Here is a 19,828-nt window from a genome sequence, read left to right as displayed (position 1 = left end):
CGGGAGGCCGCCATCAGGGACTGCGACACCGAGTTGTCTGCTGATCGCAGCCGACTGAAGACGCTGGAGCAGAAGCTGAAGGCGGAGAGGGCCGAGCTAGATGCCAAGGCGAAGGTCCTGGCCGAGGATCGCGTGGCCTTTGCAGATCTTGAGGAGAGATCTCGCAAGGCGCTGAAGACGCTCTACGACGGTGGCCTGGAGAAGCCGCTGGCCGGGGCCAAGGACGGCCCCGCCAAGCTGCTTCCCTTCTTGGTCGAAGTGCTTGAGGAAGTCATGACCGGCGTCGGCCCCATGGTCGAGGTTGAAGCTCGCGTCCTTTCTTCTGCGGCACTGACGCGGGTCCTCAGCCACGTCTACCTTCGTGACCCTGGCACCAACCTCGACGAGCTACTGGAGCCTGTGGACATCGAGTGCTCCGCCGCTGCTGCTAAAGCCATGAAGGGCCGAGCGGAAGCCCTGCTGGCGAAGTTCCGCGCCTTCGCCACTGTGCCCAAGGCAGGTACTGCTGGTTCCGCGGCCTCGGGAGGTGGAGCTGACAGGCGCAACACCACCACAGAGGCAGGGCTCCTGGCGAATGACGGCGCTGCCCAAGGGTGATCTTCTCGCGGCTTCTTTCCTGTTTCAACTCCTGCAACATGCACCGTGCCTCGTGGAGGCGTTTAAACTTGTGTCTGGTATTGTGAGTACAATTTATGGTTTGTAATATTTGCTTCTGAATTTGCGAGATTTTGCGGTTTCCTTCCTATTTGCTTTGTGTTCTACGTTGGTAGAGCTTGGCCCCACGCATACCTCAGCTGCCATTAGCACCGACCGGATCACTAGGACGGGACCAAGGAGTGAGGGGCTACGTGACAAGTTAGGCTCCTGAGTCGCGATGCTCAGGAGTCCCCCTTGACGTGCAAACAGCAAATAGGGAGGGGTGTAGGAGTAGATCTGTCGTTCTATGTCGGCAGGGCCCGGCCCCGCGCATACCTCAACCACCGTTAGCCTTGTGGAACTAAGGAGTGAGGGGCTACATGACCAGTTAGGCTCCTGAGTCATGATGCTCAGGAGTCCTCCTTGATGCTAAAACGATCTTCATACCTTGGCTCCGCTCGGGGAGGGGCGCGCGACGACCAAGTTCGAGGGACCTGGCTGGGTGGCGTGCGCTCGGGCGTGACCCGGGCGCAGCCCCCGTGTCCAGCCCCCTCGCGTGGCGCTCCCGAGAGGAGGCGTTGCGATGAGGCCAGACACTGAGCACTGGGCTCCTTGAGGTTGATACAGCCGTGGGCTGCCCTCAGTTGTTTATCACCAGTGCGGAGCATAGCGCTTCCGTATGTGTACGGGCATAGCCGCTCGTCGGCAGTGTCGTCAGCCATCGCGGAGCATGGTGCTTCCACTTGTACGTGGGAGGGGGGATCCCCTCCAGGAGGAGCCCCCTGGGCGTGTACAACCCCGCCCTGACACGTGGCTGGCATGGTAGGGCTAGACGAGGTGTATCTGGGCACTCGTGAGCTAGCACGGGACTCACGAGGCCCTACCTCAAGGCGGGTTGCGCCTGATCTTGAGCCTTGGGCGGCTGAGTGTTCCTGCAAGATGGTTAGATACAAATGCTCTACGTCCTCAGGTCCTAGCCCTCGAGCGGGCTCAGCCGCCGCTAGTATGCCAGGTCGCGATGTCGTGGACAAGGCCAAGGGGTGAGGGCTGGAGAGCCAGTAAGAGCTCCTGAGTCGTGATGCTCAGGAGCCTCCCTTTTAACGTGCAAGCGATTTGCATGAGGGAGAAAAAGGCCCATGGTAGGCGGGAGATGATAATCATAAGCAGGTTAGGCATGAAAGGCAAATCAGCTTAGATAAAAGCAGGGAGGATACATGCCACTAGGTCAGGCCCGAGCGGCTTGGGGATGATGTAGCCCGAGGGGCACCCCCAACAAGGTAAACTAAAGACATAAGCAAAAGGGATACATGGCGCAGGGAGAAACCCACGCGACCTGGGAATGATGCAGCCCTGAGGGCGCTCCCAGCTGAAATGAACTCGAAAGATGTCACCTGATACCATTGTAGAGCGGGTGTTGGAGTAGCTAACGATGCGCGGTGAAGAGGCCGATCCTCACGAGCCACCGGAGCCCCGAGCCTCGGGAGGCTATGAGGGTCTGGGCGGTTCCTCGAGGACCATCTTCATCTCCGCCAGGACCGCGTGGTGCCTGGCCTCCTGAGCTGCCAAAATGCTCCGCAGAAGACGCTGGTGAGTGGCAGCCGCGTTCGGCAGACCAAAAGGCATGTGAATGTAGCTATGCGGCGGACCCTCGCAGCATCCCACATGCGAAGGCCAGAAGCGCTCCTGAGACGCGACTCGGCTGAGCCCCGGGTAGTCGATGCAGACGCGCAGCCCGCCATCCTCACCTGGATGGGGAGCTACGCCAGGTAGGCGGCGATCGCCGCGTATGACTCTTGATTCCTGCAGCTCCTGAGTGGTCTTGGTGATGAACTCCTGAGGGTCGGGCCTTCCTTTCCCCATGCCTTCTTGAGGGAAGCGCGCCACGAAGCACGCCACCAAGTGGTGCCCGAGTGCCTCTCGTGATCTTGGCAAGGTCGGAGGTCCTCCAGAAGAGAGCCCCCGAGCCCTGCCCGAGGAGGGCGCCGGGCGTGCCTTCCTATGCAACGGAGGGAGGCGCCCCCTTGCACGAGCGCAGATCCTGACGCGACGCCTCCAGAGATGCCAACCTCCTGAGGCCTTGAGCTGAGTGATGTCTTCTTCTTCTTGGGAACTGCTTCGGGAGGGTTCTCGCTCCTGCTGTCTGGGTCCTCGATTGATGCAGCTTGGAAGGCGCGCTCGAGGGAGCACACCGCATCCTTCTCTTTGCATGAACTTGGCCACGGGGGCTGTGATGATTCCGCCGCTTCCTGGCATCTTGAGGACGTTGTAACCATGGTGAGTTACCGCCATGAACTTGGCCAGGGCTGGATACCCGAGGATGGGCATTGTATGGCAGGCGACTGTGGGCAACGTCGAAGTCGATGAGCTCGGTACGGTAGTTCTTGCACTGTCCGAAAGTGACAGGGAGGCGGACCTGCCCTATCAGAGTAGTGGAGCCATCAGTAACCCCTGAGAAAGGCTTGGTTGGCTGAAGTTGATCGTACGACACTTGAAGGTTGTTGAACATCTCGACGGACAGAACATTGAGTCTTGCACCACCATCGATGAGAGTCCTGGTAACTTGCACATTGCTAATGACTGGGGAACAGACCATTGGGAGGATGCCAGCCATAGCCGCACACTTGAGCTGGTCCGCTGAGCTGAACGTGATGGCGCACATGGACCACCTGAGAGGGTGTGTGGCCTCGAGCTTTGGGAGGACTGCATTCACCTCGTGAGCAAACTGCTTGAAGATGCGCTGAGAGGCTGGGGCCTAGGCACCGCCTAGGATGCAAGCGATAGCACATGGCTCCTGGAAGCCCCCAGCCCCCTCGTCCTGGTGGTGGTCATCATTCCTTCTTGGCGGTGGTGGCAGAGGAGGAAGGCCTATGTTGCCCTGCGGGCGATCCTCACGAGGCTGATCCCTCCAAGCCCCCTCGCGAGGCTGGTCCTGCCAGCGATCCTCGTGAGGGCGGTCATGCCACTCCTGGCGAGGGCCTTGGTCGTCCCATCGTCCTCCACCTCTTCCTCCTCTTCGACCATAGCCCCGGTCGTTGCGCTCGGGGCGTCGACCGATGCATCCTTCTCGAACGGCTTTGAGCTCCTGGCATTCGTTGGTGTTGTGGGTGCAAAGGTTGTGGTAGGCGCAGAATCGGTTGCCCTTGGACCACTCCGACTGGTCCCTGCCGTGCTTCGTGTCTGGTTCTGCTGCGAGCACGACTGCTCCTTTGCGCTTCACGTCCTTGGCCTTGGCTTTCTTCTCTTCTGGGTCGGCAGCTGGAAGCTCGAGGAGGGAGAGGCGCCCCTCCTCAGCTCTTGCGCACTTGGTCGCTAGGTTGAATAGCTCCAGAGATGTGCACAGATCCTCGTGGATGGCCAACTCCTCCTTCATCTTGACGCCGCAGACGCCATCGAAGAACACTAAGATGATGGCCTCCTTGGTCACCTTGAGAATCTTGAGGCGAGCGTTGTTGAAGTGTTGGATGTACTTCTGCAAGGTCTCTCCCGGCTGTTGCTTGATGCGGCGCAGGTCACCCCCGATCGGAGGACGGTCGCGAGTGCCCTGGAAGTTGGCGATGAAACGTCTGCGCATCTTGTCCCAGGAGGACATTGAGCTGGGAGGCAGGTTCAGGAGTCAGGTGCGGGCACCATCCTTGAGCGCCATGGGAAACCAATTCCCCATGACCTTTTCATCTCCGTTGGCCGCCTCGATGCCTAGCTCATAGAGCTGCAGGAACTCCGCGGGGTCGGCAGTGCCGTCGTAGCGAGGAGGCAGATCCGGCTTGAAATTGCCTGGCCAGGCGACGCTGCATAGCTCGGTGGTGAAGGCGCGGCAGCCTGCCGTGGCCATCGGAGCCCTTTGCAGTCGTGGGGCCTGCTCTTGGAGATTCCCGTGCGCCGCCACCAGGGGCAGCATGGGGTTTTGACGTGCTGGTGCGGGGATGCGGTCTTGATGTGCTGGAGCAGGGAGCACGCAAGCACCTTCTTGGGGCCGAGGGATTTCTTGGCAGCTCCTTTCTTGTTGCACGGGCACTGGATGCGGTGGGTCTTGTCCAGGGGCCGCGCGCCTTGGGGCCAGGGCGCCTTCTTGGGGAGGAGGTGGCGGAGGCACCTCTTGAGCTGCATCGCCCATGCAGGACGGCGGGTGAGGCAGTGAGAGGGATGGCGCAGGAGAGCCCCCTGCGGCGCTGACGAGCTCGGTGATGCAAGCGAGCCACTCCTCGTAGAGGTCGTCGATGGGGCGGTAGTGCAGGAGCTCACGTGCCAGGAGCAACGCAGCATGCGCGTCCCTGGGAGCGCGACGAGCGTGAGATGACGAACCAGCTGGAGTCAGCGACGGAGTGGCGGTGCAGCCTTCCCGCCACACCGAGGGGTGTAGTGATGATGCTTGCTGCTCGTTCCCCGTCGGGCCGGTGGCAGCGTTGGCGGCAGGCAACGGAGAACGACGAGGAGGCCCACCGACAGGAGCCGTCTGGGTGATGCGGGCGGCGAGAGCAGCCCGACGCTCGGCGCAAGCTCGGCGAGCGTCCGCCATGGATGCGACAAAGCGATGGAACGCGGGACCGCGGAAAGAAGATTCCGGTGCACCCCTACCTGGTGCCCAAATGTCGGATATTGGGTTCCAGCAAAACCCTTGAGGTTCGAACTCTGGGCTGCGCATGAAGATCTTCTCCCTACCGATCCACGCCTCAAAACCTCACCGCGAATCTAAGCTAGCACGATGAACAACACAAGGGACATGAGGTTTATACTGGTTCGGGCCACCGTTGTGGTGTAATACCCTAATCCAGTGTGTGGTGTGGTGGATTGCCTCTGGGGCTGATGATGAACAGTACAGAGGAAGAACAACCTCGCGAGGGGTGTTCTTATGGTGGTGTGCTTGGAGAGGAATTGCTCCGTCTCTGTTGGCTCTAGGTGAGATCCAGATGCCTTCTACTGTGGTGGATATCTCTATATATAGAGGCCCTGGTCCTCTTCCCAAATATTGAGCGGGAAGGGAGCCAACAACGGCCATTTTGAAGGGAGACAGCTAGTACAAGCTATCCTGACTAAAAGTGGTCTTCGACTGCCAAAGACATTGGTAATTACGCCGTCTTGGGCTCCACGGTGATCTCCATCCCGCCGCTTTGCTATTCTTGGTCTCGTTGCAACGATATGGAAACCTTTGCTTGATGCCTTGGTACTCCGCGCCTGCGCTTGCCCCTTTGCACCAAAGAGGAAACGAGGACACTGCGTAGGCTCGCGCTCTCCTGGCGCCCGCCTGGTCTTGATCGTCATGGCTTGCGTCATGAGCACCTCGCGAGGTACTCCTTGCCTTGATCTCTCCGCCTCCTCACGAGCCTGCCTGATGAGGTCGCCCCTGAGGAAGCCTTGTGTCATTCGCCCCGCGAGGCTTGGCCCCTCGCGAGGGTCTTGAACTAGGGTTAATGAAGACGGGTCGTACTAGGCCACAGCTTGAGCCACGCTGCAGGCCGCAGGTAGGCAAGTCTGCGGACCCCCGTTCCCAGAACGCCGACAGATACAACCAGAAGGTTTTATCAATCCTAAAGATGCTAACAAAATGTGCAAGCAATAGCGATCCATCTATGGACTGGTGCAAGCATCTCGGAGTTGGAATATACTCTTTGATGAGTTGATCAAAGCATATAGTTTTATACAGACTTGTGGTGAAGCCTGTATTTACAAGAAAGTGAGTGGGAGCACTACAACCTTTCTGATAAGTATATGTGAATGACATATTGTTCATCGAAAATGATGTAGAATTTTCTGGAAGCATAAAGGAGTGTTTGAAAGGAGTTTTTCAAAGTTGTTATTTATATTGCTGCTCGTTTGAGGAACGCAGCGCTGCTATCTTGCTGCTCTCTGCTCCTGCCCTCGCTGCTTCTGTACCTCGGTGATCTTTTGCTTTGGATGTTGGTGTGGACAGTTTTGCAGAACTCGCAGGCAGACTCGGTGTATTGGTTACCATGAAACGTGGCACCGGCGAGTGGGTGTACCCGATGCGCAAGGTGTTCTCCCCATCAACCACTTCCTCTTAGAGCAAGGCAAGAGAACACGTCATATCGAGATCGGGAGGTCTCTGAATGAGCACCACTGCACGAATATCCGTCTGCGGACCCTCGATTAATCGTGTAAGAAAGAAATAAGGATGTGTCAGTTCAGAATAAGAGATCATATGATATCAGAGTCTCAAAACATTCAATGAAATCTGCAACTGAATCTGTCTGACGGATAGCATAAAACTGATGGGTGAGGAGTTGGTGCTTATCATGCTCGAATCGAGTACACAGCAGAGCTGTAAACGATTCCCACGCAGGACCGATGATCTTCTGTTGCAACGACTGCAGCCAAATGGCAGCCAGGCCTGAGAAATTCAGACTTGCCATCGGCACCCAATACGATTCCTAAACCGCAAACATCTCGAAATACTTCTCAGCGAGAGTTTTCCAAAGCTGCGGGTGAAGGAAATATGCCCTAAGGCAATAATAAAGTTGTTATTTATATTTCCTTATATCATGGTAAATGTTTATTATTCATACTAGAATTGTATTAATCGGAAACTTAGTACATGTGTGAATACATAGACAAAACAGAGTGTCCCTAGTATGCCTCTACTTGACTAGATCGTTAATCAAAGATGGTTATGTTTCCTGACCATAGACATGTGTTGTCATTTGATGAATGGGATCACATCATTAAAGAATGATGTGACGGACAAGACCCATCCATTAGCTTAGCATTATGATCATTGAGTTTTATTGCTATTGCTTTCTTCATGACTTATACATGTTCCTCTGACTATGAGATTATGCAACTCCCGAATACCGGAGGAACACCTTGTGTGCTATCAAACGTCACAACTTAACTAGGTGATTATAAAGATGCTCTACGGGTATATCCGAAGGTGTTTGTTGGGCTGGCATAGATCGAGATTAGGATTTGTCACTCCGTGTATCAGAGAGGTATGTCTGGGCCCTCTCGGTAATGCACACCACTATAAACCTTGCACGCAATGTGACTAATGAGTTAGTTGCGGGATGATGCATTATGGAACGAGTAAAGAGACTTGCCGGTAACGAGATTGAACTAGGTATGATGATATCAACGATCGAATCTCGGGCATGTAACATACCGATGACAAAGGGAACAACGCATGTTGTTATGCGATTTGACCGATAAAGATCTTCGTAGATTATGTAGGAGCCAATATGAGCATCCAGGTTCCCTAATGGTTATTGACCGGAGATGTGTCTCGGTCATGTCTACATAGTACTCGAACCTGTAGGGTCCGCACGCTTAACGTTCGATGACGATTTGTATTATGAGTTATGTGATTTGATGTACCAAAGGTTGTTCGGAGTCCCGGATTAGATCACGGACATGACGAGGAGCCTCGAAATGGTCGAGACGTAAAGATCGATATATTGGAAGGCTATATTCTGACATCGAGAAGGTTCCGAGTGATTTGGGTATTTTTCGGAGTACCGGAGAGTTACAGGAATTCACCGGAGGAAGTAGTGGGCCTTAATGGGCCATACGGGAAAGGAGAGAAGGGCCTCAAGGGGTGGCCGCCCCCCCCCCCCATGGCAAGTCCGAATTGGACTAGGGAGGGGGCGACGCCCCCTATCTTTCCTTCTCCTTCTCCTACTCCTTCCCTCTCTCCCCTCTTGGAAAAGGAAGGGGACTCCAACTAGGATTGGGAATCCTAGTTGGACTCCCCCTATAGGCACGCCCCTCCTGGACCGGCCTTCTCCTCCTCCCTCCTTTATATACATGGCCAAGGGGGCACCCCAAGACACACAAGTTGATCTTTTAGCTGTGTGCGGTGCCCCCTTCCACAGTTACACACCTCGGTCATATCGTCGTAGTGCTTAGGCGAAGCCCTACGCTGGTAACTTCATCATCACCGTCACCACGGTGTCGTGCTGAGGAAACTCTCCCTCGGCCTTAGCTAGATCAAGAGTACGAGGGACATCACCAAGATGAACGTGTGCAAATCACGGAGGTGTCATGCGTTTGGTACTTGATCGGTTGGATCGCGAAGATGTTCGACTACATCAACCGCGTTACTAAACGCTTCCGCTTTCGGTCTGCGAGGGTACGTAGACACACTCTCCCGCTCGTTGCTATGCTTCTCCTAGATATATCTTGCGTGATCGTAAGCAAATTTTTAAATTCTACGTTCCCCAACAGTGAGTTCTCGCCTGTGAAATTGGGAAATGTGATCTGCACGGCGCTTGACCCATAGCCGCAAGCACTTGCGAAGACAGAGGAGATGAGATCTGAGACAGGATCATGGTCATACCCGTGACCAGGCGCGTCATCGGTGACTTGGGGGTCACCGACGAGGGATCCCCGATGTGCAGAGACGCGCCGCGGCTTAGTTGCCCTTGGATCTCACGCGTGACCAGAGGAGAGGTCACCGGCGGTGGTGATCCATTGGATGGCGGCACTGAAGGCCTCGCCGCTTGTAGAGCCGCGACCAAGAGCTCCAATTGCGCGAAGCGCGCTTCCAGCTCCGGCTTCCAGGTGACGAGGCAGTCGATCCACGTTGTTTGTGTCGCCAAGGCCTGGAGGATAGCGGTGTTGTCGCTGTCTTGCTTGATGGCGCGGGCGGCGGCCTCTTCACGCATCTTGTTGGCGCAGGCTGCGGCTTTGTCGCTCATCTTGTTGAGGTAGGCCTTCAGGGCGGGGTCCATGGTAGCGATGAGGCGATCGCGAGCTTGCTTCTGGCTGCGAGTTTCCAGGGCGGCGGCAGCGGCGACGAGGGTGGTAGGTGGCGGCGGCGGCGGAGAAGGGTGGTAGGTGGCTGTCTAATACCATGATGTTAGGCAATGGATCTCTAATCTGGTACTTAGCACTCACAAGTAGCTTACAGGAATATACTTTGTCTTTGGGAGGAAGAAAGAAAGCAAGAAAATACAGGAGTTGTGCCGTGCCTTGCCGATTGCCTGATCCCACTGGATGACGATTACCTCGCGACTGGTCCATTATGTAGAGCTCACCCACTTTGGCCCCACGTACATGTGGTTAGGCTGTTTGATCCGAGGTGGCCTGGAGGTGACGCGCCCTTGTCCCTGATTGGTGGTATGTTGCCTTTCCTCGGCCACGTTGTTTCTCCTTGCTGATTTGGCGGCAAGCCTGTCACCTGAGACTGTAACTGTATTTGGGTCGCTGACACGGTGATTCTCTCACCAATGCCTTGCTGCCATGTGTAAAGGTGTGGGACCACATGCATGTGTATATCAAAGTATTGATGTAAATAATTTCTTGTATTTCTGCTTTAAGTCAAATCAATATCAGATCGATGGGACCCATGTCAGGTGAGAGAAAGAGTCTATCCTGACGTTGCATGTGGTGTCGTGGTACAAATCCTTTCCTTTTATTTTCTCTTTAGGATTTTCAATCGTTTCTATCTTTTAAACCATACTGTTATTTTTGAAATATTTTATATATTTGAATTCCTGAAGCCAAGAGCTTTAGAATAAGACCAAATTTGGATGCATTTCAAACATGTCCTAATTTGAACATTTCAAATGACTGAAATCAGGTTTTTGAAACAATGAAATATGTTTTTTGAAATAATTGAAATTAGTTTTTTCATTGAGTGAAATCAATTTGGAAATATGTTTTCTCTACTGAGTGAAGTATGTTTTCTCAACCGTGTGAAATTATTTTCTTTAGATGAGTGAAATTTGTTTTCCATACATATTACACTTATTTCGGTGTGAAATACGTTAAATATAGTGAAATGTGATTTCCAAAATGAGTAAAATCTAACTGGTGTAAACGAGTGTAATGTGTTTTCTGAATCTAGTGGAATGTGAAGCTGATTATTTCAAACTATTTATAAATTAGTGAAATTTTGTTTTAAAATGAGTGAAATCAGTTTTCTAAAATGAGTGAAATAATTCAAGCATGTCTTTTCAACTGGAGCGAGCGAAATTAGTATTTCAAATGAGTGAAATAAACTTTCTAAAATGAGTAAAATAATTTTTATTTGAATGATATTTTTAAATGAATGAAATTGTTTTTAAATTATATTTTTAAACTCCTTATTTCAGTGTGTATATTGTGAGTGTTATGTGTTTTGAAAACTAGTGAGATGAGCAAAATCTATCTTTTGTAATGAGTGAAATCACTTTTTTTGAAACAAGTGAAATATGGTATTTTAATTAGTTTCTTGAAACGAGTGAAATATTGTTTTAAAACCTACATATTTTTATGAGTGAAATTAGTTCTCTATGAGTGAATCTAATATGTTCTGTAAATGAGTGAAATATGTATTTTCAAATTAGTGAAATAATTTGATAGGAGTGAGTAAAATATGTTTATTGAAATGAGTGAAATAGTTTTTGAATTGAAATCCGTTTCGGAAAATTGAGACATGCTTTTCAATTGAAATGAATGAAATTAGTCGTTTGAGATAAGTGAAATAGTCAAAATGAACTAAAATTGAAATATGATACATAAAATTCAAACTAGTCAAAATGTATCCAATATTGGTCTTGTTTGAAAGGTCTTGTCGTCCTAGATTCAAATATATAAAAATTTACAAAAACAGAAATATGGTTGACAAGTTATCAGTCATTTAAATTGTGGTCCTGAAATTAAAACCCAAGTCTTTATGTGGGAGAGAGAATATTACATGCATGCGGTCATCCAGCCTCACACTCCTTTTCCTCTGAAAAGATGTCAGGTGTGTCAGCCCGTATTGCTAAGACTACCCATAATGGGAGTAACATAGGTAGTAACATCACACATATATAGATAAAAAAGATGACGTGGCAAGCAATAAATGAAGAAAGAGAGGCATGTGGTAACATAGCTACTTCCTCCGTTCCTAAATGTAAGTCTTTGTAGAGATTTCACTATGGACTACATACGGAGCAAAATGAGTGAATCTACACTCAAAATGCATCTATATACATCTGTATGTGGTTCATAGTGGAATCTCTACAAAGACTTGTATTTAGAAACGGAGGGAGTAGTTACTAATAGTATGAGTAACATCACACATATCAAGGCAAAATGAGTCTATAGCTTAATAAATGAAGTGTTGCATGTTACCACACATATCTTACTCCCTACTATAGAGGTAGTAACATAGAGTAGTAACATAGATTACTACCCATTGTGGCTAGTCTCAGTATAGTGGTGCGAAATGCTTTGCATGTTACGCAACTGGTCTCACGGATCTAGATGAAATTGATGGACGATCAATTCCTAACCGGTACCTCCCGGAACCGGTAAATTTATTTATTTGCTTCGGCCATGGGCGTGAGGAGAGAGATGAAAGGAAAAGTGTGGATGGCTTGTGGGTCCGTGTGCTAGCTAGCTGAGGTGGCAGGAGTGTCTGGGGGTGCCCAGGCAGCCTCATATTGCCCCCAGATTTAAGACGTGTTTGAGATACACCGGTTAGTCTAGACGTTTAGGAATAAAATGTGTCAGGGCCTGAACCCAGACGGTACTGAAGAAACAACACACACTAGGAGTTTCAGTCAAGCAACGGTTCAGATGAAAGGATAAACCTCACAGAAGATCGACGGCTCGGATGCTTCCTCGCGTCTCCTCTCAAATTAAACGCAGAGTACTGTGGCGTGTCCGTTACGACAGTGACAGCTGTATCGCTGGCCCCTTCCCATTTATATCTTGCCGATCGAGATCACCAGAAGCATGTTATCTTTCCCCATTTCTTGTAATAGCTTAGAACCCTAGCTACTTGTACTGCAAGACGGGGTCTCTGACCTTCGATCTATCCCGATTTGTATCCTAGACTTGTGAAATTGCTGTTAAGTGAGAGAAAATGCATAGATCGATGGAATTCCCCTGATTTTGTGCTTACAAAGGTATCAGAGCGATAGGTTGATCCTCGGCGATAGTGGTCGGCGGCGATTCAGGCAGCGGAGAGCAGGAGGTTGGGCTCTCTCGTAAAATCCCTCCCGTCCCTCCTTGTTCGCGGCGGCGGTGTGTTCCAGTGGTGGAGACGTGGCGGCGGAGTGTTGCAGTGGCGGCGACGCGGCGGCGGTGAAATTCGGGCGTAGATCGTTGACGCCGAGACGGTTGCTGGGAGAAAATCTCCTGGTAGTGAAATTCCGGTCTCTGCAGCGATCCGTGCGCCAAAGTCGCAGGAAGGGCGAGTGTGTTGGATCAAGACAAACCATGGCAGACACAAGGTCCAAGGTGCAGATCACAGTCGACAAGGTGGAGAAGGAAGTGGCAGATCTGAGGGCGGACATTGAAGGACTGCAGGGCCTTCATCAAGAGGTGAAGCAGTTGCGAGCAGAGATGGTGACGATGCCAAAAGTAGAAGCCAAGCTGACCGACATGAATGCTGAAATTCAGAAAACATTGCAACTGATTTTGCAGAGCATGAATTTGGGGCAGCAGAAAACTGAGGTGGTTAATCCAAGCGCTCCACCGCCAGTGTGCACTGGAGCATCTGTGACCAGTGTTCCCCTTGTTGTTCCTATAGCTGATACAATAGGAGCAGGACACCAGCAGGATACCAGCAGGTCAACAGAAATTTACAGCAGGAGTTTAACAACAAGGCCGGCGTTTCCACACACAATGTCTCAGGTTTAACATCGCTTCCCACCACCAGCTTGTTCACAGAAAGCACAAAAGTGCATACTGACAAGCAACCAGAAGCACAAGGGCAACAACAACAATTCAGACTCACTCCAGAAAGTACCAGTGTAGCAGTACAGGCACATACCTTGGGTTTTTCAGGAAACAGTGGATATTTTGCTCCAATTACTGCTCCACTGTACAACCCAGCTCCTACATATAATCCTATCACAGGACAATACATAAATCTGCCAAATCCTGGGTGTTCTCAACCACCAGTATATCAAGCAGTGGGAAATCTCTATAATGCTCAAAGAAATCAGCAGGCCACTCAGCTAGGAGGTCCATCTTATTTTGCTGAAGTTGTGTTAAAAGGGCCTAGATTAGAAATTCCCTTGTTCAGTGGAGAAGATCCTATAGGATGGTTAATTGCTTGTGAAAAGTTCTATGATATGTCTGGTACTCCTTGTGATCAATGGGTGAACTTAGCTACAGTGCATTTGCAAGGAAGAGTATCTAACTGGTTAAAGAATATCTATGGGCCTTGGCAGATGATCACATGGCAACAGTTCTGCCAGATGATAGCTGACAGATTTTCTGAAGCTAGTGTACATGAAGCAGTGGAACTCCTCAAAAATATACAACAGCACACATCAGTTGCTCAATACATAGATGATTTTGAACATTGTGTGGCTCTGGTCAAGAGGGATCATCCTTGTTTACAGGAAAATTTCTTGCTCAGTTGCTTTATTGGAGGTCTGAAAGCTGAGATTAAGCATGAAGTGTGTGGTCAGAAACCACAAGGCATTATTGAAGCTTACTGGTATGCCAAGGTATATGAAAAAGCTGCAGCAGCCAGAAAAGTTTTTCCTTCCACAGGGTATAAGGCAAGACCTTATACACACAATGTGAAACAATCTAGCCCTCCACTACAAGTACAAGTGCCCAATTAGGAAAAATACTCAGTACCATTTCCTAAAGATGCAAGAGCATGTTGGTACTGTAGAGAACCATGGTCCAGACAACACAAATGCAAAATTGGAAAAACTTTGCACATCTTACAGGAAGTAGATGATGAAGATGACAGTGAAGGAACTGAGGATGTGAATGGCCCTGAGCAAGCTTACCACACAGCTCCAAACACCCCAGACAAAGAGAAAGTTCCTAATATGAGCACAGCAAAAACATCACAAGCTATGCACATTTCAGGTAATGCTGCAGAAGGAACTACAGGACCCAATACATTCTCCTTGATTGTAGAAATTGCTGGTATGAAAGCTACAGCATTATTTGACAGTGGATCCTTTGACACTTTTATGAGCAAAGAGTTTGCCATTAAAAGTAATTGTTACCAGCAACCAATGCAGCCAAGAAAAGTGACTGTAGCTGGGGGAGGACAGCTATTGTCAGTATCAAAAATTCCAGAAGTTCAGTTTAAAATTCAGGGTCACACTTTTAGCAGCAGTTTCAAAGTATTAGATCTTGCTTCTTATGATATAATCATAGGAGCCAATTGGATTTATCAGTATAGTCCAATTTGTTTGGACTTAGTGGAGAGAATTCTAATTGTGACCAAGCAAGGACAACCAGTGACCTTGTTTGATTACACCATCCCAAAGAAAAAGTGTGTGATAAAAGCAGCCAAAATGGAAAAATTGTTACGCAAGGGAGTAATGGGGTACATTCTCAAAGTGCATGAAGTGGAAACAGAACAAAACAAACAAGTCCTTCCTCCTCCCAGAGCACTCCAACCTCTACTGCAAAAATTTGCTGATGTGTTTGAAGAGTCACAACAACTACCCCCAAAAAGGAACTGTGATCACAGGATCATTTTACAGGAAGGAGCAAAACCACCCAATTTAAGACCATATAGAGTACCACATTACCAAAAGGCTGCTACGGAAGAGATCATTAAACAACTCATCAAGAAAGGAGAAATACAAGAAAGTTTCAGTCCCTTTTCTTCTCCAGCTATCATGGTCAGAAAGAAGGATGGAGGCTGGAGACTTTGTGTAGATTACAAAGAGTTAAATGCTGTGACTATCAAGAATAAATTTCCAATGCCCATTATTGAAGATCTGCTAGATGAGATGCATGGAGCAAAGATTTTCTCAAAGTTGGATCTGAAGTCAGGGTACCATCAAATTAGAATGGCACCTGAAGATATACACAAAACAGCATTTAGAACTCACATGGGACACTATGAATATACAGTTGTTCCTTTTGGTCTTTCATGTGGCCCTGGGACATTTCAAGGTCTGATGAACACAGTTGCTGAAGAAGTCAATGAAACAGAAAAACGTAAGTTTCTGCTAGTTTTCTTTGATGATATGTTGGTTTTCAGCAAGTCAATGGAAGATCACATCAGGCATGTGGAAAAGACTCTCACAGCCTTAAGGAAACATCAGTTATATGCCAACTTATCTAAATGCACTTTTGCTACTGACCAAGTGGCATACTTAGGGCACATTATTTCAGCAGAAGGAGTAGCAACAGATCCAGGAAAAATCAAATCAGTACTGGATTGGGAGGAACCTGAGAATGTGACACAATTAAGAGGATTTTTGGGTTTAATTGGTTACTATAGAAGGTTTGTAAAGAACTATGGTCAAATCTGTAGACCACTGCATGACATGCTGAAAAAAGATGCTTTCAACTGGGGCCCTCCACAAAGCCAATCATTCCAACTTTTGAAACAGAAAATGACAAGTTGCCCAGTGTTAGCCATGCCAGATTTCTCCTTATCTTTCACTATTGAAGCTGGTGAATGTGCCACAGGGATTGGAGCAGTACTCATGCAGAGAGGGAGACCTATTGCCTTCCTTAGTAAAAGTTTAGGGCCCAAATCAGCTGCTCAATCCATCTATGAAAAAGAAGCAATGGCTATTCTAGAAGCTCTGAAAAAGTGGAGACACTATGTCTGGGGAAATTCACTAATCATCAAAACAGATCAACATTCTCTCAAATACATGACCACACAGAGATTGACAGAAGGAGTGCAACACAAACTGTTGCTTAAGCTGCTAGAGTATGATTATACCATAGAGTATAAGAAGGGAAAAGAAAATGTGGTAGTTGATGCCTTGTCAAGAAAAAGCAACTCCAGCAGCCTGTGTTGCAATAGCATGACTGTGGTAGTTCCAACTTGGACTGAGGATGTTAAAAAGAGCTACCAAGGAGATCAGGACAGTTCCAATCTGTTAACAAAGGTAGCTGCTGATACAGGACCAACACCCAAATTTACTGCTCAAAATGGCCTCATTAAATACAACAACAGAATTTATGTGGGAGCCAGTACTGAATTCAGACATCATCTGCTACAGACATTCCATACTTCTGCTTTAGGGGGCCATTCTGGAATTAAAGCCACCTATTACAGAATAAAAAGAGTGCTCTACTGGCCCAACATGAGAAAGGATATTGAGCAGTATGTATCCAACTGTCATGTGTGCCAATTAAGCAAAGTAGAGCACATTCATCCACCGGGACTGCTGCAACCACTTCTTGTACCTGACATGGCTTGGGCTCACATAACCATGGATTTTATCACTGCTTTGCCGAAATCACAAGGGAAAGAAGTGATACTAGTGGTAGTGGATAGGTTCACCAAGTACTCCCATTTTATCCCTCTAGCTCATCCATTTATGGTTCAGATGGTGTTTGAGGCACTCATGGATAATGTGGTGAAGTTACATGGACTGCCCATCTGCATAGTTTCAGACAGGGATTCAATTTTCACCAGCAAACTCTATCAAGAACTCTTTGCAGTGTTTGGAGTAAAAATCAGGTTCAGTACAGCGTCTCACCCACAAACTGACGGGCAAACGGAGCGAGTAAATCAGTGTCTCGAAGCTTATTTACGAGGCATGGTGTTCCAGGAACCTACGAAGTGGATCAAGTGGCTTCCCTTAGCTGAGCTATGGTACAACACAAGTTACCACCCCTCACTGAAATGCACTCCTTTTCAGGCATTGTATGGATATAAACCACCTCAAATTGGGGAATTTGCAGTGGATACTTCACTCTCACCGGAAGCAGCTCTTACTATTTCTGAAAGAGAACATATGGTACAGAGATTGAAAGCAAATTTAGAACATGCCCAAAGCAGAATCAAGTATTTTGCTGATCAAAACAGAACTGAAAGATCCTTTCAAGCGGGAGACAATGTGTATTTAAAGATACAACCCTACAGACAAAATGCATTTGGACTGACAGGCTCATTGAAACTCAGGTCCAAATTCTACGGTCCATACAAGATCATTGAAAGAATTGGAGAGGTATCGTACAAGTTGGCTCTGCCTGAAGGAACGAACATACACCCAGTATTCCACATAAGTCAACTCAAGAAACACATTGGACATCAAGCAATCCCACTCCCTCATGTTCCACTAGTTACTCCAGAAGGTTGCATCAAGACTATTCCGGTGGCAGTGCTCGACAGGAGAGTGATTCAGAGGAACAAAACTCCAGTGGGCCAGTGTCTGGTGCAATGGGAAAGCTTAGCGCCAGATGATGCAACTTGGGAAGACGCAGCATTTCTGAACAAAACTTTTCCAGGTCACAAGCTTTTTCACCTTGGGGACAAGGCGATCGTCATGGCGGCGGCATTGTCAGGGCCTGAACCCAGACGGTACTGAAGAAACAACACACACTAGGAGTTTCAGTCAAGCAACGGTTCAGATGAAAGGATAAACCTCACAGAAGATCGACGGCTCGGATGCTTCCTCGCGTCTCCTCTCAAATTAAACGCAGAGTACTGTGGCGTGTCCGTTACGACAGTGACAGCTGTATCGCTGGCCCCTTCCCATTTATATCTTGCCGATCGAGATCACCAGAAGCATGTTATCTTTCCCCATTTCTTGTAATAGCTTAGAACCCTAACTACTTGTACTGCAAGACGGGGTCTCTGACCTTCGATCTATCCCGATTTGTATCCCAGACTTGAGAAATTGCTGTTAAGTGAGAGAAAATGCATAGATCGATGGAATTCCCCTGATTTTGTGCTTACAAAATGGGAGTCCGATCGAATCACCTTTTTAGACAGGTATGAGATACACTGGTTAGTCTAGACGTTTAGGGATAAAATGTAGATGCTCTGAGGCCGGCTGAGCTTGTCCACGTTCGTTGTTCGCGGACTGGAACTTTTTTTCTTTTGAATGGATAGCTTACCTAGCTCGCCACACTCGAATTTTTGGAGAGCCAGATCTGCAACGGTTACTTTCACAAGCAACCAACGCCAAAACGTGAATACAAGCATAGCCCGAACGGCTCACGGGAACCTGTATCATGGTAGTAGCATCTAAGTGCTTGTATCACCTGATATTTTCTCACTCCATTACACGATCACGGCACAGGTACTGTTGTAGATTTTGTAATATAATAATCTCATAGACTCGCAGAAACAACTCGTCGGGAAGAATCTTTAATGAGAAGACTACCACAGTGACTCACCAGGAAGGTACTCATGTACAGCACGAATATACGACAGACAATACGGTACGACGACGACCATGCTCCACGCTGACCACCTTAAACAAAAGAACTCGGGCAGCATCCGTTGCCCAACCACTGCTATCAATCCTACAACCTGTCTGATATAATCAAAAGATATTATTTTCTCTCCGCTCGCACATAGCACATACGATCACCATCCTTCAACTCATCATGCTTGTCTAGATTCGCGTTTCTCCTCTGCTACAGAGATCCAGGTTCTTTGTAACTTGGTCTATGCTGATTGCTGCGACTGCTGCTGCTGCTGGTGTTGTTGCTGAGCCTGCTGCGTCTGTGATGACTGCTGCTGTTGCTGCTGCTGTATTTGCAGCTGCTGCATTTGAATCAGCTGGGAGTTCATCTGCTGCTGTAGGCCCGCCTTCGACATACGAGCATCCGTAATCTCACCGGTTGCAAGTTTCAGCCGCTGGACCTCACCCGTTAGTGCTTCATTCAGAGCTGGATACACATGAATCCCATAGAGAAACATAAATCAATGGACATAATATTGCAAAACAACTAATTAAATTACATGATAGCCTTCATTCAATCAATGCAATAGGTGGCAAAAAAAACAATGTGCATCAACGAGGAAATAAAATCTTATATTGTCTGAAAAGAAAGAAAAAAAAATGGCACATGCATAGTTGATTTCCATAGTTTAGCACTGAAAGTCACAAAGCAAGATGAGCATATATATAACCCTGTCATCCAAATAAACACAATGACACATGACTGGTTCTAATAGACACTGCAAACAACAACCTGAACAACTAAACATGGATTCTATAACACAACACATAACTAATACTGTGACAACTGTGACAACAAGCATGAAGATAATGAAAATATCATTATCATATATACTTGTGTTTGCCTAGAAAGTTTATCCGGGGAGGGCTAGCAATTGGCATATGATGTCATCTTGCAATGAAATCAACTTCTAGTTAAACACCAGCAATTTATCACGCCAACCACGGACATATGCTAGCCGACCTTAGAGCATCTTCAACCAGACCCCCTACTCCGCACCCATATGTCCGGGCAGACAGCCCAAACACCGTGCGGACACAAATAAGCCACCCAAACGGACCCCCCCCCTCCCCCCCCCTACTCCGCACCCATATGTCCGGGCAGACAGCCCAAACACCGT

General features: G+C 48.6%; 1 protein-coding gene across 1 annotated transcript in view; it reads right to left on the bottom strand.

The window, feature by feature from the left end:
- Positions 1-18,533: 18,533 nt before the first annotated feature.
- LOC119338852 (transcription factor RF2a-like) overlaps positions 18,534-19,828 on the bottom strand; it is a gene marked incomplete at its 5' end in the record, with an annotated part of 6,176 nt that continues 4,881 nt past the window's right edge. Inside the window, one exon of the mRNA XM_037611071.1 lies at positions 18,534-19,134. Within this exon, the coding sequence (XP_037466968.1) occupies positions 18,911-19,134 (224 nt within the window). The remainder of the gene's footprint in view (positions 19,135-19,828) is intronic.

This window comes from Triticum dicoccoides, chromosome 7B, assembly GCF_002162155.2.
Source record: "Triticum dicoccoides isolate Atlit2015 ecotype Zavitan chromosome 7B, WEW_v2.0, whole genome shotgun sequence".
Taxonomy (NCBI): Eukaryota; Viridiplantae; Streptophyta; class Magnoliopsida; order Poales; family Poaceae; genus Triticum; species Triticum dicoccoides.
The sequence above is the reverse complement of the archived record's forward strand: the minus strand, read 5'-3'. Positions and strand labels throughout refer to the sequence as shown.